Source organism: Falco rusticolus, chromosome 3 (assembly GCF_015220075.1).
Source record: "Falco rusticolus isolate bFalRus1 chromosome 3, bFalRus1.pri, whole genome shotgun sequence".
Classification (NCBI taxonomy): Eukaryota; Metazoa; Chordata; class Aves; order Falconiformes; family Falconidae; genus Falco; species Falco rusticolus.
In genome coordinates this window covers 104,614,620-104,638,003 of record NC_051189.1, presented here as the reverse complement: position 1 = coordinate 104,638,003, position 23,384 = coordinate 104,614,620, and the positions used below count along the sequence as shown (strand labels likewise).

General features: G+C 44.8%; 1 protein-coding gene and 1 long non-coding RNA gene across 11 annotated transcripts in view; one reads left to right on the top strand and one right to left on the bottom strand.

Annotated features, from left to right (window-relative positions):
* Positions 1 to 10,144: 10,144 nt before the first annotated feature.
* On the bottom strand, positions 10,145 to 22,025 carry LOC119145494. The gene is made up of 2 exons (XR_005103427.1): positions 20,733 to 22,025; positions 10,145 to 12,665 (listed from the first exon to the last, which is right to left on the bottom strand). It is a non-coding gene; the product is annotated as an uncharacterized LOC119145494 (long non-coding RNA).
* SLC45A1 (solute carrier family 45 member 1) overlaps positions 12,526 to 23,384 on the top strand; it is a 33,604-nt gene continuing 22,745 nt past the window's right edge. For 2 of the 10 annotated variants that reach the window (XR_005103424.1, XR_005103425.1), the window contains exon 1: positions 12,545 to 12,599. Coding sequence is in view for 4 of the 10 variants with exons in the window: in XM_037382013.1 (XP_037237910.1) it covers positions 13,409 to 13,477 (69 nt within the window). In the remaining 6 variants the exon portion in view is untranslated. The other 8 variants (XM_037382016.1, XM_037382018.1, XM_037382013.1 and 5 more) reach the window with 7 other exon arrangements.

Sequence of the window (23,384 nt, the reverse complement as noted above, 5' to 3'; positions counted from 1 at the left end):
CCCTCCAAGTGGATTCATGCTTTATTGACTGAGAGAAGCACTGCAGGTTGTCCATTCGTAATGAGCCCAGAATAGCAGTCTCATTCCTATTAAATGGTTGTTCTTATTTTACCTTCATGCTGGCAAATACAGCTTATGAAGGACTCTGAGTAGGGCCCTCACCATTTTAAGCTGAGAGAACTTCTGTGTCTCAGGAAGCTCTGCATGCTTACGGCTCTACGTGTGCTACAGCTCTCGTTTTCAAGTGTGCCAAAAGAGCTGGTCTTCAAGGGTAGTCTCAAGAGATTAATCTTTCTCCATTAACCAGTAATGGTGAACAAATCCTGGCAACATTCCTCTTTCAGGACCTTGATAGAATACCCTCAGACTAGTAACGTTTCTTCTAGGATGTGAAACCAGACTGGAAGAATTGCTGGAGTGTTAATTTACTACCTGGTGCCTGTCTCTTGGAATAGGAGGGGAAAAAACTGGAAAGCAGTAGTGTCCCACTGGAATCCTGGCTTGAGGTGAATAGATGAATGACAACATCTTTGTCCTGCAGTGGGGCCTCTCCGACCTTTCGCTTCCTGTTGAGTTGTGAAACAACAAAGTAAACATTTAACTGGATGTGGCAGCCTGGGACAATTGGCCCTATTGTGGCAGGAAGGCCAGTCCCTTCTCTCGCTGCATAAATTCTCTTCGCTGGCAACGCTAATGGCACTGCAGTGGAAGAAAGCCAGGCCTTTCGTTGGGCAAGACCCAAGTTTAAGCAGAAATACGAGTGGTGTGTGGCTTGGTCCCTGGCAGTGTCCTGGACACAGCAGGGCTGCTGAGGATTGCCCACGGCCAGGGCCCTTCCAAAAGTATTTCGTTTGTAGCGTAGGAAATTGGTTTGCAATACTGAAGTCTTCAAAGCTGTGCCGTGGGGGTTGGTGGGAGTGGTTGGATTTTTTAATGATATAACCATTCCAGAGTGGAACTGCTGAGATGTGTTCCTTGCAGAAAGAGGAGTCATTCTTCAGACTCATTTCCTTCATCTCAGCACTGCCATGACTCGGCATTCCTAGCTGAGGTAGGCTTCTCAGTGGGAATAAAAACCCCAGCTTCCAAAAATGCTATAAATTTGCCTCAACTATTGTTCATCCAGCTTAGATGTAAGTAGTCTATTCCCTTGTTCCAGGCTTACCAGTTCATACCAGTCCTCCACTGTGCTTGTGGTGATCTGTCGTAATGCTGGAGCTTGCATAACTGCCTCTGGAGAAGATCTGGCCAAGGCTGAGGCACTGCCACCAACCTTGTGTGTTTCTGCCTACAGTCCATGAGAACATTTTGTCCTGCCTTTAAAATACTGTCTACTGTCCATGCAGGTACAGTAAGGAAACGTTACAAGCAGAAAGAGAGAGTCTGGGAATGCATTCATTTCAAGCGTAGTCCTGCCCATCTGATAAGTCTGCTGTCCTACTTCATTAACTGTAGGCTTTTTTATTTTAGAGGAGATTGATGAATAAGTTGCTTTTAAACAGATTACTTGTTAGTAAGGATGGTACATGTTTCGTGGACTTTTAATGCACTTACATTTATAAGGAGCTTTACTTTCTTTTCTCAACTGTGCTAGAAGGCAGATGCCAGTCCCTTCTGACTTCCTGTAATTAATTTGATAGACTGAATCAAATCTACATTTGGACCATTGTTGCTTTCAAAGAATATCAGCCTTGGGCAAAAAATGCGGTGTACCAGCTGCGTGACAATATCTGCCTTGTATCCATCCCTTGGTCCCCAGAGAGCCTTTTCCTCTCTACAGCACCTGTATATTCTCAGTCTGCTCAGTCAGGGAGTTGTCTTGTGCATAATTTTAGTTTTCTTTTGTTGTTGTTTTCTTATCAAGTGAAAAAAAGATATTCAAGGTGGTGTTCATATAGGTGAGGGGCACTTTGGTATTATCCGTAGGTTTTCTGCTTGCTTTAGTTCTCAATTCATTTAGTGCACATACCTAATTAGTATTCTGGTAGTCTCCCCACAGACGATTCTGCCAATGTACCTTTGCAATAACGTTTCTTAGTGAAACGGGTCCGGACAGACAATCCCTTTCTTAAAAAGTGAAGGGAGTTGGGGACCAATGATGTCCACATGTTGTGCCATCTTTCCCTCTGAGCTCTGGCTACGGACAGCCCTTGCCCTGGATGATCCTTGAAATTCATTACTTCTGCCATGTATGCAGAATTAGAATATGTTGGGGGAAATGTCAAAAAATCAACAACATAGGCGGTATATACACAGCTGGCTACTGAGCCCTGCCATTTTGTGAATGGGGAAGCCTTAGTTGTTTTGAACTCCCTGGATCCACTTTCTTTTTCTCTGAGACTGGGTCCTAGATGGATTTCACAAGCCTGTATTTCCCAAGCTGTTTTCTAGGGGGACTTTTAAATGTCATGTACTTTGATCTGCCAAGTCCCTAGCCTGGCAAGGCAAGCTTGCCACTTCTCTGTGAGAAAAATTAAGGGCTTTAAAACTGACACTTCCCCAGTTTTCCAAACATATTGCTCCTCTGTTTATTCTTCCAGCACCACCCAATGTAAATGAGTTCCCGTTAGTCACAGAAGAATTTTTTTATAACCCAGTATGCAATGATGTCTTCTCAGTTGGGTGTTCATTAAATTGTTGTACATTCATAATACCACTGTGCATCAGTTCTTTGTCAGATGAGCACCTTGAGCTGCCTAGGAGATGACGTGCAGATCTCTGCAAATTCTTGTGACTTAGGCCGGCCGGAGTTCTCATGTCGTCTGCTTTGCCAGGCTCCATTTGAATGAGGATGAACTTCAAGAGCTGTAGTTCAGACAGCAGTCTGAAATTACTAAACTCTCATTGAAATTCATTTTCTTCAAGGTTCATTGCTTTCTCACACTTGCCACCATGCTCACTGCTATGCCAAGCTCTCCTAATGTTTCACTGCTGCCTGCTAGTGACTCTGTTAGCTGGACTTGTTGGATTGTAACTTGATGGGGTTTTTGATAGGTGCATTGAAAGTGGGCTGTGCAAAAATATTATACCGTATACAAATCATAATACCTGTTACTTCTGCTCTGTGGTTTAAAATGTTGAAAGAGAAAAGGAGTTTAAACAGCTGCACCGTTTGAGCGGTCTGACTCTTGGCAGTGAATGTTACAGCCCAAGGCTGGCTTTGCTGGAAGCGCAGACAGGACGAAGGCACTCATGTATGTTTTAATCCTTTGTAGCAAGCTGATTAATTCCTGAAGTCAAATTTTGATCAGGGGTGGACATGGAAATTCTATCTTGCTTTTGCTTGGGTGGATGAAGGATTGTGGGGGAAGCTGATACTGCCTGAATGCCAGATGCTGACCGATGCTTCTTCCATCCTAGTCACTGAAAACTTTTTTAAACTTTATGCAAATAAGCTGCTATGCCCTCTTGTTTCTACCAAACTTGAAATAATGGAGAAGCCAACTGCCTAGCAGAAGCAATGAAATCAGACTGAACAGTATCTTGCTCTTTATATACTGTCATGCGAGAAATTTAACCATGTGTATTTGCCTCACTTCTGCCTCGGTTTTATTTTGTCACTGTATTTGCACTGATTTTTTTACAGAGCTTTCCAAGGCTTGTTCCTAATGCTACACCTTATAGGCTTTCCTGCCTGTAGTGCTCTGGTTTTGGGTAACTATGTCTAAACAGAAAACGTCTTCCAAAGTCGGGGGGTGGGGGGTGAAGAAAAAGGGAAAAGGAGTGAATTGACTTTAGGGGCTGGAATGTAAGGGAGGAGTCATCTCTCACAGAGAGACTGAAAAGGTTTTGTCCTTTTGTGCCTAGGGGAAATGGGCTCTCTGCTGCTCACGCTGGGTGTCACCTGCATGCTGGGGCTGGGGGGTGGGGTTGCCATCTCTGCGTGGTTACAGGTCCCAATCGGTGTGTTTGCTCCATGTTCTTTCCCTACTTTTGTTCCGGAGACATAATCTCTCTGCTTTAGACTTTCATCTCTGGAAGATTATTTTAACTTCTCAAAATTTAATAGAAGACTGTGCAGACGGATGGCTTAAAAAATTATTGTTCAGCTCCTTCCCTCTTTGGAAGGTTAATTGGTGTCCTGCTGGCAAGCAAAACACAGCCCTTTTTTTCCAGAAGCAAAATTTATGATTCTTCCTGCCTGTTGAAACTCACTCGGTCCTTCTGGAGTTCATCCAACCCTAAGTTTTCAGACTTGAAACAAAGCACTGGCATTGGTTTGTTTAGACTTATCTCAAGTAGGAGAGTTTTAAAGCTGGTATTTTAAAAAGAATTTTCTGCTTCTCTAAATAAACAGCTTCATAGGATTGACTCCAGCTATTTTTTTGATAACACCATAGCATTGCCACTGAACTTTTGGATGGTGTCCAACTTTTCCAGGAAAACTACGTGTAAACTGTCAGGATCAAAGATTGAAAAGGCGTATACATAGACATAGATATATATACACATGAAAACAAAAAAACAACCACCAAAAAAACCCCACAAGCCTTTCCTTGAAGAAAAATATTTAATTCGCTAGTTCTAAAAAATTATTAAAGGCACAGTATTTGAAAAATGAAGATGAATTGTTGCTAGGGCTTCTTACTCTGAGGTGATTATTTTGTCATTTGAAATTTGTAAACACTGTCTGGGCTTCTTCCTGAGGGCTTTATCCAGCTCACACTCACTCTTTGCCTTCAGAAATGACTGTGTAAAACTCCAGGTCTCTGTGGTGTCAGAGCACAGCAGAGCGCCACATAGGTCTTCTCCAGATTCAAATTCTAAGAATTTTCTTTTTCAAGACCCACCTGTCTGACAAGTTTTGTTACTTACAAAAGTTACCTCTGTAGAAGTCTGAAGCGTGTGTTGCTTTTAAAGTGAAATCGCAGAAACCTTTTGGAATCAAAACCCACTAAGGCAGGACAGGAGGCAGACGGAGGTCTTGGGCTGCAGGAGGACCTGGCAGAAGGACAGAGCTGGGGGGGGGGACAGGATGGGTGGCAGGATGGGGAAGGGGGATGGAGGGATGGATGGCAGAACTGTGAGAGGAGAGGGAGAAATGGGAGTCTGTCCTCTCCTGCACCTCTTCTGGAGAGGAGAGCAGGTATGTCCCAGACCAGGTGTTTTGCAGCCTGGGAAGTTTCACGTTTATTTTTACTTCTGCCTTTTTCCCAGTCTTTGGCAATTCAGCCATCCAGGTGTGCATCCCGCTCCTCACCAACACAGCTGCTCTGTGCTGCCCCAAGGATCTCCACTTCGCTTTTTGTGGAAGAGGTAACAAAACCCTTCCCTTGTTCTCTCTCCTGCAGTTCTAAAAAAGAACTGCAATGTAAACACGCTACAGGAGGGTTTACGCAAGTCTAAAATATGCCTTATGGACAAGAGTACTGTGCTGTTATTTCTTCCGATGGCTTTACCGTCCCAAAATTTTCACAGCAGCTGCAGGCATACAGGCTTAGGATGGATGGGATCTGTCAGATAGGCTGTAAAAAGACTTAGAAGTGAGACACAGACTGCTGGGTCTGTAGCTTTAACTTAGGCTTTAAGGGAGACGTTGAGTTTTTGGGAGCAGGCTTTTATACTAGGCTTTTACCTCCAAAGGTGTCCGGAGAGGTCAATGATGCCTGAATTTTAAAGAAATGAAAGGACACCAAGAGGGGATGGGGGGGGAGCATTAGTTTCCCTTCTGTCTTGCTAACAGGGAGGCAATTTTTACTAGAGGTAAAAACTCAGGTTGTGTGAGGTAAATATCTTTTTTTCTAATAAATAGCGTTCCTTTGAATAAAAGGTCCAGAGTTCTCAGACCACCTATTGAATAATTTCACATGTCCTAGTATTTGCTTTCAAATAAATTGAAATATTAGTGATTAAAGTGTAACACTTAATTCTATTTAATTTCTGTGTTTTGCAGGTTACTTGGGAAATAGGTTTAAGGACAAAGCAAGGGATTTTGAATGTCAGAATTCTGTGTTTCTTGTTCCTCAAAATTGCTTTTTAGATGGGTGTCTGAGCATTTGGTGAGAGTGAGTACAATCCCATCTATGACAATTTCTAGCAAATTGAGAAGAAAAATAGTCTTAGGTAGAATTATTTTCATTTTGGAAAAGAGGGAGCTGTTGTGCAAGACAGCTCCAAGTCAAAGCTTGTCAAGTTTATTGTCTCTCCACGCTTCCCGGCAGCTGGTTTCTCCGGGCAGGGTGGCAGCCCTCGTGCTGCTTCGCAGAGCCTGTTGTGATGGGAAGCAGAGGGGAATTTCACTGGCATGAGCTGAGGACAGCAAAGAACTGTAAATCGGGCAGGAGCCGCAAAATCCATTAAAACCTGGGTTCCACGACTGCTGCTGCTCACAGAGCTGCTTTCTTTGATAGGTCAGTAAATTGTTTTCTGCTAAAATGGCAGCGAAACAAGCTGCACAGTGTGTATTCGATATTTCCTTCTTGGTCAGAAGAGCATCCTTCTGTGCCGGCGGGCCTGGTAGGAGTCAGTTTACAAAATCAAATTGACACAAGTGCAGGATCAGCAGAACAAACTTAGGTGGTCAGGAGAGATGCCCAGTGTCGATAGCCAGTTCTGGGACATACCTCTCCGCAGCAAACTGCACCCGTAGAAATGCCCTGTGGTGGGTGTGCTTCAGGGGCTCCGTCTGCAAATACACGCGGCAGGGTGGGGGTGGTCCTGTCAATTAGAATGGCATTCGTTCACAGTGATCCCAGTGGCTCCAAACAATTGCTTTGTTCATATTCATCCTAAATGCAAAATTTTGGGATATATAAAATACTCATGTTATTTCCATATTAAGTTTCCTATTAAGATTAAGTCCTTGGGAGAGCTGCACTGCAGTCAACAGATCCCTTCTCACTGTTGCCCCAGCATTCTTACTGGATATAGCGTATGTTAATTAGCATTAGCCTTTTAAATTATGTATGAGAAATAATGTCCCTGACCAGAGAAACAGAAGTTGTTGCTCAGAAAATCAGTAATCAAATATTTAATTATTTTTGTGTAGGATAAATAGGCTCTTATTAGGATTATGTGCTCATGCTTCTTTAAAGTTGCAGATTTAATCTATTTTGTGATGAAAGATTAAAACCACAAATCCAGTTTTGTAGTGGATCACCAGCACTAAGTAGCTGTGTCATTTTATGGCTAATGTCTGACAGGAGAGTTAATAGGAAGGACACTTTTGTACCTGTTCCACAGTGAAGACTAACTTGAGTATTGCCTGTAAGACAGGAATCAAATGCTTGCTGGTATGTGGGGAACATAGCTAAATGTTCCAAATGACAGCACTTACTCTTGGAATGGATAAATCACTTTGCAGTAGTTTGCTTATTATTGATTAATTCACCTGCTCAGTTTCAGAATAGGTCTCTTCAGACTAAGTAAAATGTCCCTGTAAATTGTTTTATTGTAAATTCCTGGTGGTCATTCTGTTCCTTTATGCTACTGCATTGTTCATTACAAATAATACATGAATTTGGTTTGAAATTGCATTTGTCCAGTACATTTATTTACTGGGTCTTATTATAAAAATAACTCCATGTTAGTATAGCTTTTGAATTACAGGTTTTTTCTTATTTTAGAGCTCTGGAAGTCTGGAGGGGTTTTTTTGTTGTTGGTTTTTTTGGGGGTTTTGTGTTGCCCATGTCCCATCCCATCCCATTCCCCTACCCCCTACCCCCAAGTATGCCGACACAGTTTCAGTAATTTATCTATTAGGTATTACACAAACGGGGCAGAGGGAGAAACACTGAGGCGCTCTGTGAACTTTGAGCAATGTGGTAGAAGTCGAAGTGACTGAATAAAAACCTGTTATCCAACTTGTGAAAGCATGAATCAGCTAGATGGGGCTTCAAGAAAGCTTTGCTGCTGTTGGAACATTCCCTTCTCCAGTGGCCGTCATGCATACTCTCCGGGTTATGCATGGTTCAGGAAGCAGCAGTGGTAGAACCCAGAATTTTTGTGAAAGTTATCCATCAATCTGTGGTGTTAGCAGTTTAGTGGTAAGTTTACTTATAATATGTTCTGCTCATAACAGTGTCAGTGATTTGGAGCCGTATTCGGTGGTTTCTTAGTACTTGGAAGTAGAAACACAGTACGGGTTTTTAAGATTAGTTTAACATGCCCCAAAACCCCAAAGTGCACGAAACCTCAACCCCCCCACACTTTAGTTTGACACAGTAATGCTATGACCTTCGGGTGAAAATACAGAAAACTAAACAGTTGCCACTTTTGCTGATGTGTAAGAAACGTAGCAGTAGCAACAGATGAATGGCTTCTGGCGAGCAGTTAGTCTTCACAAATGTATTGGTGTGCTGGCCTGTCCCCTTGGGTTTTTTCTTGTCTTTGGAGAGGCGAAGGGTTTCCCCTTGGAGCGGGGGCACAGGGCTATCTGTTCGTCTGTCTTATACGCAGGTTGCTTTTATTCTTCAGGAAAATACAGTAATACAAAATCTGGTGATTGGCTTTAAATTGACATGGGGTTTCCAGGGCAAGACAAAAATATACATGTGTGTAGTCTGGATTCAGTCCAAAGCACCTTTACCTCCGAACTGGTTTAGGCCAGAGAGACAGGATGTTCCACAGAGCAAAAAACCATGTGATTAAAGAGCATGAACAAACACGGAGTATATTATTAACAAAACACCAGACTGCATTTCATGTTGGGTTTTCTGGCTGGTGACCCACTGAGTTGACTCAAAAAGTTAACAGAGAGACAAAGGTCTGGTCTGTTCCCACATAACTAATAATCCCCAGAAGTCTCCCCAAAGCCGCCTTCCTCTGTGGGGGTCTTCAAGAGCCGCTCATGCCGTCCTGGCAGCGGTACGAAGGCACCACGGTGAGACCCTGTGCCCAGGAACGTGTGGCGAGAGAAGTTACAGCATCCGCTGCGGAGGGGTTTTATCTTGCTTCGCCATTCTGTACGTGTCTAGCAATTAGGCTCCCTGTTACCTCTGGGCTCCGCATGATACCGACAACATCTTTCATTTCTCCCTTGCCTTCTGACTCACAGGCCTGTCAGTGCCGTTCTGTCTGTCCTGCCTTGTGGCCCCTTCCATTTGCAGGATGTGGCTGATGCCTCCACATCCTGATCGGCAGCTGTCTAGGCCATGATCTGGACAGGCAGACTGTGAGTCACTGCTTTGTGGTGAGGATGCATGGAGTAGAGGCACGAGGTGAAGGGTATACGGTGTTTGGAGACTTGTGGAGCACTTGACTAGCAGGTTTTGATCATGAGCAGGTAGATAAGATGGAGTGGTCTTGGCTGGTCAAGTGCAAGGAAGAGAATTGAAAAAAACTGAACCTTTTTTGCAGTGGTTGATAGCATTGGGAGATTCTGATTCTGGGAATCTGTGTGCCTTTGACCCCAGAAAGCTTGAAGGGATCCAGAAATCTTCGCCATGTAAAAGTTTCCTCAGGAAATTCAATCAAAAAGTGCTGGAAGTGCTGTGTGCCACCCTGCCCATGTGCCTGCCTTTGTCTGGGAGGCTGTGCCCGGGCTCTCCTCCCCGGCTGGCAGAGGGCTGATGTGCAGGGAGCGGCGAGGGCGCGTGGGTGCCGTCAGTGGCTGGCCAGAGCCGCATCTGCTGGCTGGGCAGTGCCTGGGGGTCGCGGGGAGGGGGAGCATCAGGCCCCTTCACATTTGTTTTTCACGGAAGGTTACTTCACTACAAGCACACTTACGTACCCCGAGTTTTTCTTTTCAGGGCTTCACAAATACTGCATCGGTTTTTCCATTTGTATTTAACGCTTTTAGCCAGAGAGCTCCAGCTGTAGTTTAACTCCCCTTCAGTGTTGCAGGCTCATCACATTTAACATGCATTTTTGCCAGGAGGGAAAGGAGCGTTGTGGAAGCAGTGGGTGTTGGATCCCTGCCAGGCAATGCGCTGCTGCTGGAGATGACAGCTTTTCCTGCACTGCCCACAGCATCACTCGGGAACGTGTCTCCTCCCTCAGAGAGATGCCAGCTGCCTTCCCTCCCCGCCGTCCCGCTGTTAGTCAGCAGATGCGCTCCGCTCCTTCGGATCCGAAGGAGAAGATATTTGCGCTAACTTTGTTAACGAACTCTGCTCTGTTATTGCTGAAACGGGAGATTCCCCGAGAGGCTGCGGGCATGGGGCTGCCGGGCGTGCCAGAGAGGGCCTGTGGAGCGGCACGTACCGGGGCTCCCGGGGGAGGCCCTGGGGTCCTGCCCGGGAGCGGGGGCTGCCGGCCTGAGTCAGAGCTGCGGAACCGGGAGCGGAACCGGGAGCGCAGGGGCGGCAGCGCCCAGCCCTGAGTCACCCTGAGCCAGCAGCGGGTCAGCTGGCGGGGGCTGCAGCCCGCAGCGACAGCACCGCGTGCCAGGGGTGAACCCGCATGTCATCAGCGGCTTGCGCTGCCTCTCTGAGCAGTGGTATTCAGCTGCAGGCAGCTGGTGCTGCTTCAGTTTCCTGTGGCTTTCCACCTATTCGTTTGTGTTGGGTCAGCTCAGCTGCTTTATAAACATGGAAATGTGCTTCAGGTCTGATGAGCTTGCAACGCGAAAGGAAACCCACGGTGCTACCAGTTCTCAAGCGCCAGAACTCTGGGGCTTTCTGCCAGGCTCCGGCTCAGGTTGGCACTTAGTGGTGAAATTAAAACTCGGCACTTCGCTGGGGCTCAGTCAGAGAAATCGTTCCTAAGTTCTGTAAACAACTCAAGGACCACATTGTTCCCATGCTCTTCACAGAAGCCAAATATGTGGGAATCCTGCAGCAGTCCAGAGGAAGCTGGGGTACCAGTGAAGTCAGCTGGCCCAGAAATTGTTTCATGTGTCCTTGGTATAAAAATGCACCAAAGTTTTGCAACAAAATGGCAAACATAACGTACCCTGACCTGTTTTCTAACCCTTGGACAAGATTAAATTTGAACTGGTGACAGGTATCAGAATATTTGCCTAAGCAAACACAGTAAAAGTTGTGCTAAGCCTTTTGGAATGTTCAGTCACCCACTTCTGCATGATTTGCATGATAAAATCTCAAAGAATGGAATAGAAACGCTTTTCATATGTAAAGTAACAATCATCGAGTTCTTCCAGAATGTTCTATCTTTACACTGAAATGTTCTGCAGAATTTTCTGTAAGTTAGGTGGAATAAAAAGGCAAATTTACCATCTTCACTGTGATTTTCTGATTGCATCCTGAATACATTAAGCTACAATTGTGTTTCCTTAATCCAAACGTTAGAAATTAAAATTGCTTTTACTTGGTGTTCTGTCACTATTGATGTCACTGTTATTTGCTAGCAGAGAAGTTCTAGTTGGAGGCCGGAAGTCACAGGTTTTTGTCTCTTCATCATCTCTCCTTGCAAGATTTCCCAAGTTCTTCATGATTCTTAAAAGTATTCCTGTTTTTCAGTAAAGTTTTCCATGGTGCAGACTTAGAGGTATTTTAGTTATTTCCTGGCCATTGTCACTAAATACTCAAGAGATTATTTGCTCCCTGCACCCTACTGCACTGGTGCTGAACCTTGGTCTACAGCCCAGCATCCTCCCAGTTCAGTGTCCATCCGTGAACAAAATTCTGCCCCCTTTGCCGTTGCTGCTGTCATCAGTCAGTGGCTCTGGAGCGTCTCTGACCAAACACAGGACCCCGAGCATCGCTTATTAAGGCTTTTGGTGAAAAAGTTGGTGCCTGTGGCTTCCTGGGAAGCAGTTTGGCTAGGGTGTGATGGGTGGTCTGCAGAGAGTACCTAGGTGGCAGCTGCTTGCTTGTGGAATGCCCTCCCTCCTTCCACAAAAAGGGAGTTCCTTCTCCCACTTTCGGACTGGTGTTGAGCTCCTAGATTGTCCTGTTTGTACTCCCAGAGACTGGCTTTCCCTCTGACCTATGGAGCTTACTTATTTTTCAATGACTTGCAGAAACTTGTGTCAGCAATCATATCTTCAGACCTCTCGTAGGGCTCTCGGGTGCTGAATCACTAATAGCTCACCTGCGGTACTATTTAAATATCGGTCTGAGCTGTTGGTTTTAAGCTATGATACGTATCATCTTGCAGTGCGGAGCGGAAGTCACTAAGAAATATCAACCTTTTCAATATTACTGTTGACAGATTTTTACCCTGTGAATATAGCAACGGACAATCTGATTATTACAGATGTATTTGTAGATGGTGATATTTGTTTTTATCCCAATGTATTTAAACACTTCTGATTGCTGGAAGGTGGTTGTGGGGTTTTATTTGTTGGTTTTGGTTTTGGGTTCCCCTCCCCCCCCCCCCCCCCCCCCGCATCCTCACTGCCTTTTACTTCCGTTACCTGTTTACTAAGCTGGTAATGTATAGTTGCTGCTATTTTTAGCTCCTTTCTGGCTTGAATTAATCCTGAATTTCCAAGATTGTCAATACCACATTTGGGACAAGAGTTTTCTAATTAAATTCGCCTCTTTTGAACTACACCGATTTATAGGAGCCAACCAAGAAAAGATGTATTTTAAATGTAATTTCTGGTTGCTAGAGATGCACCTTTTTCCTACCACAGGTATAGTTGGCAGCCCAAGGTTTGGCTACAAACCTACTTTGTTTCTTGTTTTTCAGGTCAAAGTAACATCCAGTCAGACTTTGCATGGCATGAGGCAGAAACAGGATTTTCTAGCACGGTGAGTACTTGCAGAATCAACAGGCTGATGATTTCTAACGATCAAGAATTCAGGAGACACTGCATCCTAAATAAAAGCAAAATGGGGTCAGTCATTGCCAAGTAAGTTCTGTTTCACCTCTACCTGTTTGATAGGTGGCTTCAGGGAGGGATTTAGGAAAGGCACATTGCAGAATAACTTAATGTGAGCTCTCATGATGGTGGCAAGGAGCACTACCAGGGGGAGGTTCACAAATGGAGGTTTGAAGGAACTGTTTAAAATGATAATGTGGGTAGGGATTTAATGATGGTGTTCATGAGAAGACCTTAAATAGGGATCATGCGGCAGAGTGTGTTTTTCCCTTGTGCGCTCTCTTTGACTTAAATTGTAAACTCTTTTCTCTTTTGTCACTTTGCTAGATGTAGACTTTCCAAGCCTCTTTTGGCTTTTTTTGCTTCCACAGCTGAATACAGACCAGAAGCATGTCTTTTACCAGTGTTTAGTTTGCTGCTTTTCCAGGCCACTTTCACTGAATGGTTCCAGGAAAAGCTAGAAAAGACCTTGCAAGGTCACAGAGTTCCTCTATTTCATCTCCTTGGCCCAAGGCAGGATCTAATAACCCTAATCTGCTCTCAAGCATCCTGGCAGATGATCTTAAAAGTCTCCAGCGATAGAGACTCTCCTACCTCCCTAAGCAATTTGAAATTATTTTTAATAGAAATATTTCCCCCCCGTCTAACTTAGGATAAATAAAATAAAAAAACCAACTTGATTTCATTAATCGTACAGGAGCACTCAGGTTTTGACGTGGGCAGCAGAGGGAGAGTGCTATGAAGTCAACTGCTGTAGCTTCATTCTATGTTCCAGTGCCACCCACCACACGAAAGGGCACCATTAAGGTATGTGTAGTTTGCTGCAGTAATGAACCCCCCCCTCACCTCTAGGCCCCTTGATTTTCTTTAAGGTTCTGTCGCCTGAAGAATTTTCATTTATTCTGACATGTTTTCCTTATCTTTGCTCCTGCTGGTTTCATGAATGAAAATGTGTTTCCTGTCTCCAGTGAGGATTGTTGTAAAACTGGTGTTATAGACACACAGGTGGGAGAGAGACAGGAAAGGGACTAAATTAGAGCCAGACAAACACGGATAAGTGATGTGCAGATTAGGGTCGTATTTCACATCAGGGCACACAGTAATGATTTACCTTGGAAGGAATAATGCCTTAAAAAGCACACAGAGAAAGTGTATTTACTAATGTTTAAAATCAGGCCCTGAAGGCAACACAGTGGATGCCGATTATTTTGTCCAAACTCTTGAGTTATCTGTCCATTTGGTACTTTTTCTTGCAGCGCAGCCTGGGATCAATGTGATCCAGAAACAGAAGTCTGGGAAAGCCACTGCCCAGAAAATGCTTGAAGCCGATTTCAGGCTGCAAGGGAAAGAGGGCAAGTGCGAGTGGAAGGGTTGAGGGCGTCAGATTTTCTGGTCGTGGGTTGGATTGGTGGTGGTGGGATTGCGGGGGGGCAGAAGCAGGCACTCCGCTGTAGAGTGCCAGGCAAGACCATTCAGAATGGAATTGTGTGTCACACGCACATCTTCAGAGCCAGGCCCTTCTGACCCAGCACCCCATCTATTACAAGCACAGATTTCTCTGGTAACTGCCTGTTCTTTGATTTCTTTGAATGCTATGATGCAATCAGTTTCTTGTGATCTGGGTGCCTGCAGTACGCTCAAGAGTTGTGTCTGCAGCAGAAGTAATTGCTTTCTCATTACATCTAAAATACTTAGTTACAAAGTCCGTCAAGTTGTTCCTACCTACAGGCCCTGCTCACGGCAGCCGAACCCCTCTGTGCTGCAGTCTGTCGGTGCGCGAGGATCACATCCACAAGCCCACCCACCACCAGACCCACTGCTCCAGGGGGATCAACAGGTGCCACTTTGGTGACATCTTCTCCACTTGCCTCTTGGCTAAAGGAAAGCAATACTGTAATGTTCAGTGATGCAGCAGATGTTTCAAAGTCCTCATCAACAAGGAGATTACTGTTACCTAAATTAGGCATATTATGGAATATCAAAAACACAGAAATGTCAGAGCTAGGTTTGAATCAGCAAAGAAAGTTTGGAGATTAAGCCGCGTAGGGGAGGCCTCCTATGACACTGGCTTTTGACTAGAGTTTTATGGTCTTTCATTTGTCAGGTGCCTGTTCTCTCCCCAAAACTCTAGTGCAAGGAGCAGATGAGAGAAAATACAATTGGGTGATGCACTTGGTTTGCTGTGGAGGAATCATTTACCTTTGCATCACTTGCTTACCTCCTGTCTTCTGATTTACTATGACCTGCAAGGGAACATTCCTCTACCACAGCCAAGGCATTCAGGCAGAGCTAATTGAGCAATTAAATTATCAGGTGACGGAAGTAAAAATCTCATCCACACAGTGGATGGATTTAGCAATCCGACTCCTTTTAGTGTATGACTTACTATTATGTAATGTGTATGTTGCTACATAGGTGCACACTGTGCAAAACAAAGAGATGAGCAGCTATTCTGACGTACGCTTTAGCTGGCACGGGGTTCACGACTTCTGTCAATGGACATAGAAGAAGGTGACAGCTGGGGTTTCTGGGGATGAGCCGGATGCAGGTCTGTTTAATAGAACTTTCCTTCCCAACTCCTTCTTTCCTGGAAGTCTCCTTTCAGGGGTTGTAGCTGTGGCTGAGCTAAAACACATGAAAAAAACTTTTTTCCCAGTTGTGTGCATTTCACCTCTCAGTATCCACAAGGAGTGTGCAAAGCTAGGCTGTGTCCAGGTGTTGGTGGGCTTATACAGAATTGCAAAGGGAAGCAAATCCCATTTTGAAGAATAATAAAGATGATGATGATCTGGCTGAAGATCCATTTGGGATGACAAGTAGAGGCAATCTAAGATGCATGTATTTTCTGAGAACGTCGTGGAGAATGTGATGTTTTTCTACACCAGCTGTCCAACTCGTTGTTTCTGGGTATGATATATGTAGTAAAAGCATGTCAGAATTCTAGCTCCCTCTTCCTGTACAGAACTACTACTACACAGATCGTTGTTTTAGCTGCAAGGTCGGTAATGGTAAAAAACACACCTGTCCACAGCAATGCTGTTATCAAACAGGTAGAGGACAGGGCATTAGAAATGCTGTTGCGACAGAAAACATGGGGGAAACCCTCGAGTGGAGGGTGAAAAATGATGCAACGTGCTCACTAGGACAAACTCCTGCAGTGAGGGGGCTGGATTAGGGCATAAGGGAGAAATGCTGCTGGGTAGGTCTGCTTTGCCCCCACGGCAGGGGCTTTGTGTTTTGCTCTGGCCGCCTGATCTCGGGCTGCGTTAGAACAGAGGAGAGAGAGGGAGTCTCTTGGCTTGGTAGAAAGGTTTGATTTTAAATTAAAGGGGGCTTGCAAAGGGTTGCAAACATTGACTCTGCAAGTTAAAGGAGGTTGTTTCCTTCCCTTTTATTGATGGTGTGGAAGGTCTTAAAAGAGCCTACATGTTTCTGCCCTACTGAAGTTCTCAAGAGAAGGTAATTCTGAGGGGATGCCCAGATCAGTGTGGCCCAGTATGCCTTAAAGCTGAGGGAGAGACTAGCCCTGGTCATCTCTTCTGTTTGGGAGAATGTATGGTATGCACACAGTTCCCAGGACCAGTATCGGAAGATGACTACATGCTCCTGTATCTGTGAGCTGTGTATCCAGGCTTTATTGTTGTTATCATCCATGGAAAATAAAGGGTAGGGCCTGTCTGAGGTTCATGGACTAGATTTGGTGGCAACATTTCTCCTTAGGCAAGTGGGTGGCTTGAGGAGCTGTGCAAAGGTAGGCAGGAAATTAATCTGCAGGAAGACACTTGTATCAAACCTGTTTTTCTCCTATCCAACTTGTCCAGGAACAAAAGATAGTGACAAAAATCTACTTTATGTTGTATAAATTTCAAATACTAATTTTCACCTCTGTCCTCTGTGGCTGTTCTTCAGCTGTGAAATCTGATCTCTGTATCACATTTATTTGATACTTGAAATTTAAATGAGCCCATATTCCAGTCTCTTAGGATGTCCACTTTATTTTTAATAAAAAAGTTCTCCTGTTTTACCATCTCCATGTAGCCCAGTCACATGAGCAACTCTTCTAGTGCACTTGGATTTTTATTTAAAAAAAAAAAAAAAAGGCAGGGGGGTTGGTTGGAAGCATTTGTCACTTGGTGGGCCATGGGAAGGTTGTCCAGCATCTTGGACAATGTGAAAAGGACAGCCAGGAGAATATAGTCTGTTTGAAGAAATTGTTTTCAGGTTATCATGTTCTTCTGCCTGACCATAAGACCTCAAGAGGAGTTATTGTTTTACTTTGCAAAAGATAGTAAACTGGCTTAAAGTGAAGTGGATGTGCTCCAGCGCTGTCCCTACTGTCTTTGAGAAGAGATTGGTTAGATAGGTGCAAAACTCTCTTCCTTACAGCTGCAAAGGACCATCAGTCTCGGGAACTGAGCTCTCATATAGCAAAAACATCTTCCATCCCTGTTCTCTTTTCCTTCAGCGATCTCTGTTTAATGCATGTGTTCCACAGAAGCACATGTCTACTGCTTCCCTCAGTAGCTTACTGCAATGATTGATCTCTTCTAACTCCGAAAACCATGTATTTTACTTGTAATTTGAATTTGCTTAGCTTTAAATTTCAGCCCTTGGTTGGACCAGCTGCTTTAGAAGATGTTGCTCTGTGTCTTATTCAGGACTTCAACAGATAGAATTATTTAATTAGATGATTGCAAAATATTTTCCCACTCATAAATAATTTCTGCCATTTTTCAATGCTAGCTTTCAGTTTTGGACCCCCGGGCTAGACTCAGGCTCCAGAAGCATTTTCATCTGTATCAGCTCTAGTACAGATACAACCTCGCTGCTGGTTAAGGTGTTCCAGGTCTGTGATCAGAGCCCTTGCTGGGCAATGCCTCCGTGTGGCTCAGCCTCAGGAGGGAGAAACCAGTGCCTCATTTACTGATTCTTATGTGTTCGATCTTCAGACATAAAGCTGACCTAGGAGTTGCATTAAACTTTCATGTAGAATCAAACCCCTGGATTCTCGGCAACCTCTGCCAGTCCTACACCAAAGAGCTGGTAATATTACTAAGAAACGGAGTAACTGTGCACATGCAGAAATCACTTCTTTGTGGGAGAGGGGAGGGGAGAAAAAAAAAAATAAAAATTAGAGAAGTCAAACCAACAGCAAGCCTGTTTTTATTCTACCAGGCAGGAGATTAGTTAGATTACTTTGAGGGCTGACCTCCAATTTTGTATCCAAAGGTCATGTCTTTTGTTGAAGAGTTCAATTAGTACACCAGTGTATCAGGCTCAACACAGAAATGCCATCCAAACAGTGTACAGGGAACCTTTACGTACTGTGTATTTGCCCTAGCAGATAGTTAATCTGCATTACTGTTTGTTACCTGTTCCATTTCTCTTGCTCAAGAGCGTTATCAAATGTTTACTTGACAGAATGTTCTGTTCCTCTCTCCTTTTTTTTTTTCTTTTTCTTTCCTTCCCCCCCCCCCCCCCCCCCCCCTAAGAAAATGCAGGCTAACCCCAGAGCAACTCCAGGCTGAAAACATCACGTTGCAGGCTGGACTCTGGCCAGAGGAGTTTCTTTACTGCTGATGGAGGAGAGTAGAAAATGTCTTGAGAATGATCTGCCAAACAGGGAAAGGGCCTTTAACAAAAGGGTAAGAAATTGGAAGAAAGGAGATAACTTACAGCACTTTGATGTACCTGGAAACACTCAACAACTTGAATACCAAAGGAAATACTCTATTATTTATCAGTAGAAGGGAAAAGCAGGCTTCAGAATAGCAGCAACCAAGCGTCCACTAATAGTCCCTGTTGGAAACAGGACTGCTATCTGATCTAGTATGGCTGCCCTCCTGTTGTTTTAGTAGGAGGCTGTGTTTAAAAGATCTGCATAAAAGATCTCCAAAGACCTCCGTGCTGGTCCTGCAGGCATTGCTTTCCAGTACACTGATTAATCAATTTTCTTCAAATGTTATTCATACACTGCATTGAGTGTGGAGCACCATACAAGCTCGTACCGTTCCCGGTGTACGTGTGATGCAGGGCAAGTGGTAGTAACCAATGCTGTTTAACACTTGAAAGTGGTGGAAATCCTGGCTGCTAGTGACAGACAGGGAGTAGGAGATGATAAACTAGCAAATGACTTGTGTCATATAAATGGTTGTTTCCAATGGTGAGGTGCTGGAATACTGCTGTCAGAGATAGACATTTAGGAGGGAAACAAAATAAGGACAAGGTGCTAAAAACACTTATCCCTTTGACCATGCTTCATGGAAAGGGCAATTATACTCATCACCCAACAAATGTTCTCAAATTTAGACCCCGTAGAATTTGCTGAGCCACATGCACTTGTCGGGATGCACAGCCCCTGCTTGTTTCTGTGCGCTGCAGAAGCCAGCTCATGGCCGTACTCGGGTGCTTTGAGGGTTGCTTTGGAGTTTCAGGCAGACAGAGCCCCTGAAAGAGACTGCCAGGCTCTGAGAGTCACACAGGGGTGTCCTGCTTCTGTTACTTCATCTCTGCCCTTTTCTCTGCCTCAGTGGATGTGAGAGGCAAGGACGGCTGTCCGAGTGGCTCTGGGGCCACCCAGGAATATTAAAGTGCCTGTCTTTATCTGTTTACACCAGGTGGCCATACCGCACCCCAGCCTCTGTCTGTCTCCATAGGGTAACTGATTGTTTGGGGTGGCACATAGACACCCCTATAGTCTCTGCCTTGTTGCTAGACACTTTGAGGCAGAAAGGGGATGACAGCCCCTGCCTCTCCTGTCTGACAGGCACTCTGTATGGATGGAAGAGGCTAAATTAAAAACAGCAGAAGTAGACTTTCTGGTTTTTCTTGATAACTGGTATAAAGGAGAGAAGGGAGCAGTCTGTGCACTGCAATTAACATCAAGTGCTATTGCAACTCATCCTGTAATGCGATATAGATACAATCTCAGCAGAAAATTGAATGCTGCACTGAGTCAGAAACATAGAGCAATGCTGGGTTTTGAAGAAAGTAATTAGCCCCAGGGACCTGGTGGTTTCTCATTTCCCCTGTGGTAAACACAGGGAAGTGGGACAATACTTCCCATAGGCTTCCAAAGTCAATTTAGACAAGGTACAGAGCCAATTTATAAACCAAAGTTTTAATGAATGCTTAGGAAGAGGCAACTCCAGTCTTCCTGCAGTGCCCACCACGTACCACTCGGTGCCATCCTGCCTCTCTTTCCTGAGCTCTGAGTACCCTGTCTCTGTCTGGGCAGAGCCAGCCCAATCCCCTGCCAGTGCAGCTGCTAGAGAATGCAGCTCGGCGCAGCATCGCTGTGGTACCCTTCCCCACCTCTCTGTCAAGGGTGATGCTGCCTGACGGACCTCGGACACCGCCTGCTGTGCCTGCCTGCAGCCCAGTGCCTCAGCTGGCCACCTCTAAACATCAGCCCTTGGTACAGCAGTGGCCTGACCCTTCCTTGTGCTGCCCTGCACTTGGCCTTCACAAGAGCAGTGATTTGAGGTTTTCCAGAACTCGCTGATCATGTGAGTTCTGCTTTCCTTCAACAGAAGATCAGAAGTGTACTGAATCACAGAAATAAGACACCTGGTAGCCAAGAAAACTTTGATCTTACTAATGACAGGACCTACTGGCTGGAAGCTGCAGCTCACAATTAATACGAGAAGCAAGGAAATGAGCTGTTCAGGTAACATAGCAGGGATGACAGTAGATTCTGTTTGTGCTCTATCTTTAAGTGAAAATTGACTTTAGTTCCAAAATACATGTAGCCTATGCCTGCTCTGGGTGACCACAAGTTCCTGCATCCAGGATTCTTGCTCCTGCTTTCCTGATGTACTGCCTGTCACCTTTCTGTGGTTTGTCACGTCCAGAAAAAACCCTGCAGGTTCTTTGGGGCATAATCACATCCTTGTCTCTTGTCTCACATGAAATGCATGGTCTGCCTGAGGCACCACTGTGAAATGCTGTACTTCAGTGAGTTTGCCACGCTGCTTTGTGTGTTCCTGCACCTCTTTCTGCAAAGCTGCGCCCAACAGCACCACTCAGCACCAGTATGTTGTGTGGGAAATACCTTACATACCTGTGCTTCACACGTGTGTTCAGCATTTGTCCGGGAACGCACGGTTAATGTAGCCTGGCACACAGGTTGTCTCAGAGAGTTTTTCCTCATCTTGCTTTCATTCAGTTGCTGGAAAACCAGAAGATGATAAAGAGCTTCTGAAATATAATTATTTCCCTGGTTCTGTATCTTAAAGTGTTGGTCGCAGGAGCTGGTTAGGAAGCAAATGCAAAAGTGGTTGTGTGGCCTCTTCAAGCTGCTCGCAGGACCGCAGCCTTCTGGTACTGAGAGCATCCTCAGCCTCCTGGGTTCTGTAAGTGCCCTCTAGTGACGGTTCCCTCACCGCGCTGGGTTCTCCCCGTCGGAGGGACCCGCCGCTGGGGGGGCTCGGCTGTGGGGGCAGGGGCTGGGTAACGTCCTTACCCAGTTCCGACGGCAGTACCAGTTTGTGCTGCAGAAGCAGAGTAATGCTCGTTGAGGGGTCACTGCACAAAGCTCAGGAAAGCAAACGACTGAATGCATGGCTGCTGCTATTGTGGGAATAGCGCGTCTGAGCCGAAACACGAGTCAAATCAAGTGCAAACCGGTGGAAAAACCCCTATTGGGCTGTCACTGCACAACACTTGAATGGTTTCAGTGAAGTGTGGCATTAGCGACATTTTTCTGAATAATTATCCTCTAAGGTCTGAGAAGGGGCCACAGCATTCTGGTTTTCAAGTGATACAGCAGCTGTAGACTAGGCTGATAGATTACTGGCACCTGTACTGTGACAGCATTCTAGTGTTTCTAAAACCCAATTGGTTTGTTACTAAAGACTTTGCTTGTTTAGAGAAAAGGTTTCATCTATTTTACAAAACTATTTGAGCTATGGTCCGAGACTATGTCCTGCTTTGTGTATTCGTCAATAGCGGCAGCATTTCTGTCTCTTCCTATTATTAGAGCTCTACGTGCAATGTTGTGCGTTGTAGTTATCCAGCACACTTGTCGGGGGCACTTTGAAGACACTGCTTAATGGATTGTTTCAGGAGCGTGGCCTCACCTGGAAAGAACATGGTAGATTTGCTCTGTTCCTGGAAGGGATGGGAGCAGACACTAACCTTGGTATATATATCCACACAAGTGCAGACTTAGGAACTGCAGACAGCAGTTGTCAGAACATGCATACTTGTTTCTTTCACAATTCATGTTCTTCTCTTGTACAGTAGTTCACCGTGTTGAATTTATTTTCTCAATGAACTGACAATGCCATTTTAATGCAAATGGATGAGTGCTGGTACCATTGCTGTTCATTCGGCAGCAAAATACTGGGGGTTGTTTCTGGTGGTGTTTTGGGTGTGTGGGGTTTTTTTGGGGGGGGTGGGGAGTTGGCTGTGTTTTTCCTTCTTATAAGTAAAGATTCAAGTGCCCTTTTAAATGTTTAATTGCATCCATTAATATAGCCAGCGTAGGAGTTTGGTGAATTCAGGTTCAGGAACTGATTTATCTGGGCTATTAAAGTCATACGACAGTATGCTAAGGGCCAGATATGGAGATGGTGTGCAAACTGGCATATATGAGACTTCTTTATGTTCTTACATTGTATTAGCCTCCCACCAACTTCCTTACGCCTACTCAGTTGGCATGTAAGGGATGCTAGGGCGGTGTAATTTACGTGGTAAGCTCCTCTTACCATATAAGCATTAAGAATATATAATTGAAATGCACCTCACCTTGTTTGAACTTGCTTCTTTTTTTTCTGTCTTACTCTGTATTTGTTCTGTGTTCAATACCATAGGCCACAGACCTTATTGGCATGACTGGGCATTTACAGAAATACAAATTGCTTCTTCAACTGATATCATAAATCCGAAAAGCAGAGGGTTTTTTTGATTTGTCAATGGAGTAAAAGCTCGTGTGTGCCTGGAATACAGGCACAGGAAGAATGCAAGGGAAGAAGGCAAAATGGCATTGGCTCTAGAAATTATCTGGGAAAGGGGACTGCAGAAGAAGCAAGGACGGGTGCCATAGACACAACGCTTCAGCCCCTATGATAAATGCCTGTATTCATCTAGGTAACTCCAGCAGTAACCAGTGATAGGAAATGAGGAAATGGAAGCTGACTCAGGGGAAGTTCAGATTGGACATTAGGAAAAGGTTCTTCACTGCGAGGGTGGTCGGTCACCAGAACAGGCTCCCCAGGAAAGTGGTCATAGCACCAAGCCTGTCAGAGTTCAAGGAGCACCTGTAGGATGCTCTTACTCATATGATTTAGTGTAAGGTAGTCCTTACACTAGGAGTAGGGAGCTGGACTGGACGATCCTTATGGGTCCCTTCCAACTTCAGATATTCTCTGATTCTAATTCCTGCGAGTTTTGTCATTGGCATAAGATTGTCAAGAACTTGCCATGGAAGAAACACCTTGGTACCTGATTTGCAAATAGTCTAGGGTCGAGCTAGAACCTGTTTAAACTATTCTAGTGCCAAAGAATGATAGTATCAAGAAAACTGCAACATTGCCCTAAGAAAGTTAATCAATAATGTGACTTTTTGTTAACTGCACTGGACAGAATGGGGAATATACTACATAAAAGGAAGAGTCGCATCAAGCTTTCTGAGGGATTACAGGAATATTTGGAGCTTTGAATTTGCTTGGAAAAAGACCGTGTTTAAAAGAGATGAGCCTGTTGCCTAGTA